Source organism: Lycium ferocissimum, unplaced genomic scaffold (assembly GCF_029784015.1).
Source record: "Lycium ferocissimum isolate CSIRO_LF1 unplaced genomic scaffold, AGI_CSIRO_Lferr_CH_V1 ctg2729, whole genome shotgun sequence".
NCBI lineage: Eukaryota > Viridiplantae > Streptophyta > Magnoliopsida > Solanales > Solanaceae > Lycium > Lycium ferocissimum.
This window is the reverse complement of record NW_026723476.1, coordinates 62,019-68,489: the sequence shown is the minus strand read 5'-3', so window position 1 is coordinate 68,489 and position 6,471 is coordinate 62,019. Positions and strand designations below refer to the sequence as shown.

At 40.6% G+C, this 6,471-nt stretch overlaps 1 protein-coding gene across 1 annotated transcript; it reads left to right on the top strand.

Annotated features, from left to right (window-relative positions):
• Positions 1-3,358: 3,358 nt before the first annotated feature.
• On the top strand, positions 3,359-3,859 carry LOC132043697 (uncharacterized). The gene has a single exon (XM_059434159.1). It carries the CDS (start codon positions 3,359-3,361, stop codon positions 3,857-3,859), a length of 501 nt encoding a protein of 166 aa, XP_059290142.1.
• Positions 3,860-6,471: the final 2,612 nt, after the last annotated feature.

The window sequence follows — 6,471 nt, the reverse complement described above, 5'->3', positions numbered from 1 at the left end:
AAATTGATGACTAATGAATCATTTATCATCTTTACAAACAAAAGAAAAGCTTAAGAGATAGAGAGGAGAAGCTCTCGGCCATGGTGCACCGAGTTTGAGTTTTTGTTTGTTGATCAAAAATTAATTTTCTTCAAGTATTTCAATCCTTTGGAAGGTGTATAACAACGCGGGGATTGATCCTAGGTAGCAAGAACAAGAATTAATTCAAGGCACAAATTCTAGCCAAGTTGAGAAGTCGAGGATTAAAGGTAAGGTTTAATATTCTTTTACATGTATTGAGGATGGTTTGAGTGTGTTGTAATGTGTAGTTATGAATGAAATTCATGGAATTGTGTATGTTGATGTTGGAAAGCAGTCCAAGCCGTGTAGGGGCTGTTTTAGGAGGAAATGGTGAATTGATTTCACTTAGTATTTGGTTGATGTTGTTATGGATTGTGTGATAAGAATAAAGGTATTTAATGGTTCAAGTTGGAGTTGTAATTGTTTGTGGGTTGTTATAGAAGTTAATATGGAATTAGTATAGTTTCTTGCATCTAAATGGATAATGTTGTTAACGTGTGGTTGTTGATATAGTTCATGAATTTGAATGAAAGGAATGTGTTGTTGTTGTTCTTGTTGAGCTTTGAAGATTAATGGTAATTAAGATTATATGTTGTGTTGTGTGTTGGTTGGGCTGTTGTAAGGTTGTTTAGGTGAAAATGTTAAGACGATGGATCATTAATATTAACTTGAATATGTAGTAGCCGTATGTGGATTGTTATCGAATGTTATGAACGTGGGCTGTTTGGAATATTGTACGGGCTGTCCCGAGTGTTCTCGAGTCTTGTTTGAATAGTCTCAGATTGATACTTGAACGTATAATCATTGATGTTGGCTTGGTTGTATGTGGTTGGTTTGAATGTAAAGGAAACGTCGTCAAATTATTTTGAAAGGAGTTACTAACGTTAGAATACGTTTTGAATCTCCCCGTAACTTAACCGTAGTTCTTGACGTCTTAATATAAGTTGAGACACTATTGGGCAACGTATACGTGTTGTGTTGCGGGTAAACGCTAAAGGTATGTAAAGCCTATTCTTTCTTTCTTTTGGCATGTCCTAGATGTAAGTATGAAATGATATGAGCCTTGGGGTAATTCTATTCTTAAGTTCCGAGCATGTGTTATGATTCTTATTCACTTCTTGATATTAGAATTCTTAAAATGGTCGAGCTACTGCCCTCGAGCTTCTATATGATCGGATAGTAAATGATTCATGAAAGTTTCTATTCCTGAAAAACTCTATATTGACTAATGACCATAACTTTTATAAGCTGTCTCATATTGACTTGATACATGTCTATGATCCCTGAAACGTTATTTGACATAGTTCGTAATGATATTCAAAGAGTACTAATTGTGACTATTATCTTGATACTCGAGCATTGGTTAGTCTACTTATCTATTGAGTCTCAAAAGATGATTTATATGCATATGGTTATTCACTACTCTGCTCGTGCATACTGTTATTACATCTTTCACCGAGTCCCTCACTGAGGGCCGGGTGCGGTATATATATATTATTTATATATCTTGTGTTATGGTGTTATCTTCGTGTTATGGTGCTATCTTTGTGATACGGAGCTATGCTGTGATACGGAGTTATGCCGTGATACATAGTTATGCTGTGTTCTGGAGTATGCTGTGTTATGGCGCCAAAGACGGGGTGGAGACCATGTTCACCGAGTCCTATAATGGGCCGGATACGATATATGATATTGACATGCATGATTTGTGTTTCAAAAGCAAGCATTTTGGTATTCTGGTTATTGTACTCATTTTCTGTACTTCTTATTTCGGTTATAATCCTGTTTTCTGTATTTCATGCTTTATATGCTCGATGCGCACATATTTCGTACTGACTCCCTTTCTTCGGGGGGCTGCGTTTCATGCCCGTAGGTACAGATACTCGCTTTGGTGATCCTCCAGCTTAGGATTCCTACTCAGCTGTCTTGGAGTGCTCCGTTGTTCCGAGGCCTAGACTTTTGGCACAGATCTTCTGATATATGTATATGATTATTCAGGGGTACAGCGGGGCCCTGTCCCCTTATATGATACTGTTGATACTCTTAGAGGTCTGTAGACATATGTGTGGGTTTGTATATAGTTGTTGTTTAGTTGTGTATATGACTTATGTTTTGAGACGTTCCCATACGTAGTGGCAGCCTTGTTGGCTTGCGTATGTATATATGTTTTGGGATATTGTATGTAGTGGCAGCCTTTTCGGCTTGCGTATGTATATATATTTTGGGATACTGTATGTAGTGGCAGCCTTGTCGGCTTGCATGTATATAGTTGGGGAGTTCCCACATGTTATAATAGCTCGCCGCTTATGTACGATGTTATACGTCGAGAGTTATAACTCATCGAGACAAAGTTCGTGATATGTATATATATATATGTGACAGTTTTGAGACGACGTCTTGCCTTTTTATATAAGTTCCTTATCATGCTAGTCATGGGCTGATTATAGCTAACAGGTGTGTGTACGAGTGTCCAGCTCGGGCACTAGTCGTGGCCTACGGGGTTGGGTCATGACATAGAGAAACATGTATCATATATGGATCGTGTTGCACGCCACAAAACATGTTCAGATAGCGTTTGATGATAAGGTAACCAGGACTATGGTAGGGTATACAGACCTAATAAAAATTGCAGGAAGATGAAGAGGTATGTATACATATGCTAGATTTCCATCGGTAGTTCAGAAATGCCAGGTTGATTCTTATTCTTCTCATCTTTAGTATATGGCTATTTTGTTGCACTTTTCGCCTTGCATACTCGGTAAGACATTGCTCGTACCGACGTCCCTTTCCGGGGGCGCGCGTTTCATGCCCGCAGTCTTCCCGGATACGCCTTGACGGATCTTTCGCAAGGATACCCGGCTCGGCGGGTAGAGTCGTGGCACTCCACTTGCTTCGGAGTTGCTCTGTGAGTCAGCATGGCTGCATATGCATTTGCATGGGTATGGCGGGGCCCTATTCCGGCCACATTATGTCATGTATTCCTGTAGAGGCTCGTAGACAGATATGCACAGTTAGACATCTTATAATCACCTCGACTTATACTATGTTGTATCATTATTATGGATAGCCTTACTGGCACATGCACTCGAGATTAGTTTGAAGACGTAAGTATGTTATCTTTTGGGCTTGTGCCCCTATGGCTTATAGTACCTTGGTCTTATATTGCCTTTCGAGATACAAAAAACGTGAGTTACAGTTTGGTTCGCTCGGTTCCCGTAGGGTGCCGAGTGCCAGTCACGCCTTACCAAGGTTGGGGTGTGACACTGCCAACAAGAACATCAAAAGAATCTTGCGAAAGATGATCGATAACTACAAGAATTGGCACGAGCAGCTGCCTTATGCTTTATTAGGGTACAGAACGATGACCCGGACATCTACCGGAGCAACCCCATATCTCCTTGTCTACGGCACAGAAGCGGTCATACCCGCAGAAGTGGAGATTCCTTCACTCAGGATCATCCAAGAAGCAGAACTGAACGATGCAGAATGGGTCAGAAACCGCTACGAGCAGTTGGCCATGATCGACGAAAAAAGAATAGTGGCAGTATGCCACAGACAGCTATACAGACAGAGAATGTCCCGAGCTTTCAACAAACAGGTCAGAGCCCGACTCTTCCAAATTGGGCAACTTGTACTCATGCGAGTCTTCCCTCACCAAGAAGAATACCAAGGGAAATTTACGCCGAACTGGCAAGGACCATACATGGATAAAAAAGTACTCTCGGGAGGAGTGGACCTAGCTAAGATGGATGGACAAGAATGGCCCAAAGCTATCAATGCAGACGCACTCAAGAGATAGGACTCAATTTGTTTGTAATCCCATTATCATTTCCCGGTAATCATATCTTTTGGTTGTAATCATACTTTTGTAATAGAATAGGGAAAAACAATCATCCATGTAATGAACTACACGATGACCTGACTTCCCCACAAGTGGGATACGTAGGCAGTCCACCCGGTCGCATCATTAGTACAAACCAAAACTCAATTATTATTTTTCTAAACTACATTCGACCTGATTTCTTGCTGCGACAGGATCCGTAGGCGCTTTCGAGCTCGGTCATCATGAAAGAAAGACCCAAGAAACCCTTAGGAAACCTCAGAGACACAAAGGCAGGAAGGATCAACAAGGTCGGAATATAAGGATCGACGTAAGAGTCAGTCGACATCCACCCTACATTGGGGCAAAATTTTTTAGGTCTCCTTAAAAATTCCTGTCAAAAGCGATCAGCAAAGAAGATGACAAGCCCAGACCATACACTGGGGCAGAATTTTTGAGGGAACCTCAAAAATTCCCACACAATGAGATGACACAAGATTCAATGGAATCAAGGCCTGAACTGGGGCTAAATTTTTGAGAAAGATCTCAAAAATTCCACCAATTCGGCGACTCGGCAACGAAATCCCCCGAAAGATCGGAAGACCTCGTTAAAAAAAACACATGTCATGACATCCAAAATGAAAACAAAGATTTTCAAAATTAGTTTAAGTTCGCTCTAAAGCCATCTCTCGAAACACCAAGTCCAAAAGGATTCAGAGGAGCATCAAGAGAAGACACCAGATGGGAGGACAACAGCGCTAATCGGCCTATTAAGAAACTAACTATTTTTCTGTCGATGCAGATTTTTAAATAGGATGGCACATACATCATCAACCGGCTTACCCGCAACAAAGCAAAAGACAAAACTCAACCAGACATCAAGTGGCCAAAAGGAAAAGAGCATCTCTAACCACGAGGGTCATGAAGCAAAGAAAAAGAGCACTCTGACCACGAGGGTCATGAAACAAAGAAAAAGAGCATCTCTTACCACGAGGGTCATGAAAAAAAATAGACAAAGACATTCGACCAAAAAAGAGGTCATGAAATGAATGAGAAAAACTTATTCGACCAGAAGGGTCAATAAAACAAATGAATGGAAAAGACGTATCTGACCACAAGGGCCATACAAAGAACGAACAATGAAGACATATCTGACCACAAGGGTCACATAAAGAACAAATGAATGGACAAAGACATATTTGACCAAAAGGGTCATGACAAAGATGAAAGGGCATATCCGATCACAAGGGTCAAAGCCAATACAATGGATGAAAGAAAGATTACCCAGCCCAAAGGGCCATTCATATCAAACTGCCAAAAGGGCCATTCATACAAACTGTCAAAAAGGTCATTCATTCAAACAACCAAAATGGCCATTCATACAAACTGCCAAAAGGGTCATTCATATCAAACAGTCAAAAGGGCCATTCATTCAAACAGTCAAAAGGGCCATTCACATCAAACTGCCAAAAGGGCCATTCATAGAAACTGCCAAAAGGGCCATTCGTACAAACTGCCAAAAGGGCAATTCATATCAAACTGCCAAAAGGGCCATTCATGCAAACTGCCAAAAGGGCCATTCATTCAAATAACTAAAAGGGCCATTCATACAAACTGCCAAAAGGGCCATTCGTACAAACTGCCAAAAGGGCCATTCATACAAACTGCCAAAAAGGCCATTCATTCAAACACCACGAAGAATATCTGCAATACTGTCGAATTCGGGGAAATAGGTACACAGTCGCCAGAAAGGCCAGGCTTGATGAACCAGATCCAGACAATTGCGGAGCAAACGTGGAACTTTTTCTTACGCATCCGGTCAAGATAGGGTGCTCATGAGAGTCAAGCTCTCCAGCTAGGATTTGGAAGCCTTTCGATCTCAGACTCAGTTGTAATTTTGTTTGTTTTTACTTTCTTTACTAAAAGTCACGACCGGTCGGATGCACACCGAGAAATTTGAAGGAATTCCCGCATAAGGGATATACTCTTCTCCAGCGAGTCGAACTACATGTGGCCTGATTCCCAGAGATTGGGATATGTAGGCGAGCTCAAGACCAGAGAATCGGTCACACTCTAACAGCCGTCTAGAGAAATCCCAGTCACAACACTGAAGATCTTAGGACTTTTTTTCCAAATCACTTAAAGTCTTTAGTTGAGTTGAACTACAAGCGGCCTAAATTCTCGTATAGTTCGAAATGTGTAGGAACCCCAGAAACCAGGGTCCGGCCATATATGTGAAAACTGCATGAAAAATGAGAGGTAGAATGAGTCGGGTCAGTAAAAAATTAGGGTTAGTCAAATTTCGTTGCTCAAGGATGGTCCCGCCATCCCCGAATACCGAAGGAGTACTTGTTGACACCTAATTTTTGACCTCCCATAATTTATTTTAATTACTCAGAGTCCTTGGATGACAAACAAAATGAACCGTGCATTTGTTTTAAGGTCAAAATGATTTTCATAAAATTGTTTAGGTCAATATGTTACCCTTTTAGTTGGTAAAATAATTTCTATAATATTATAAATCATTTAGGAATTAATTGGCACATTTTGTGACATTTATAAGATATTTGTTCAATTTAATCAAAGAAAAG

Bases quoted from the DNA above. Each gene is read 5' to 3' on its own strand.
- LOC132043697 (XM_059434159.1), top strand. From the start codon at position 3,359: ATGATCGATAACTACAAGAATTGGCACGAGCAGCTGCCTTATGCTTTA.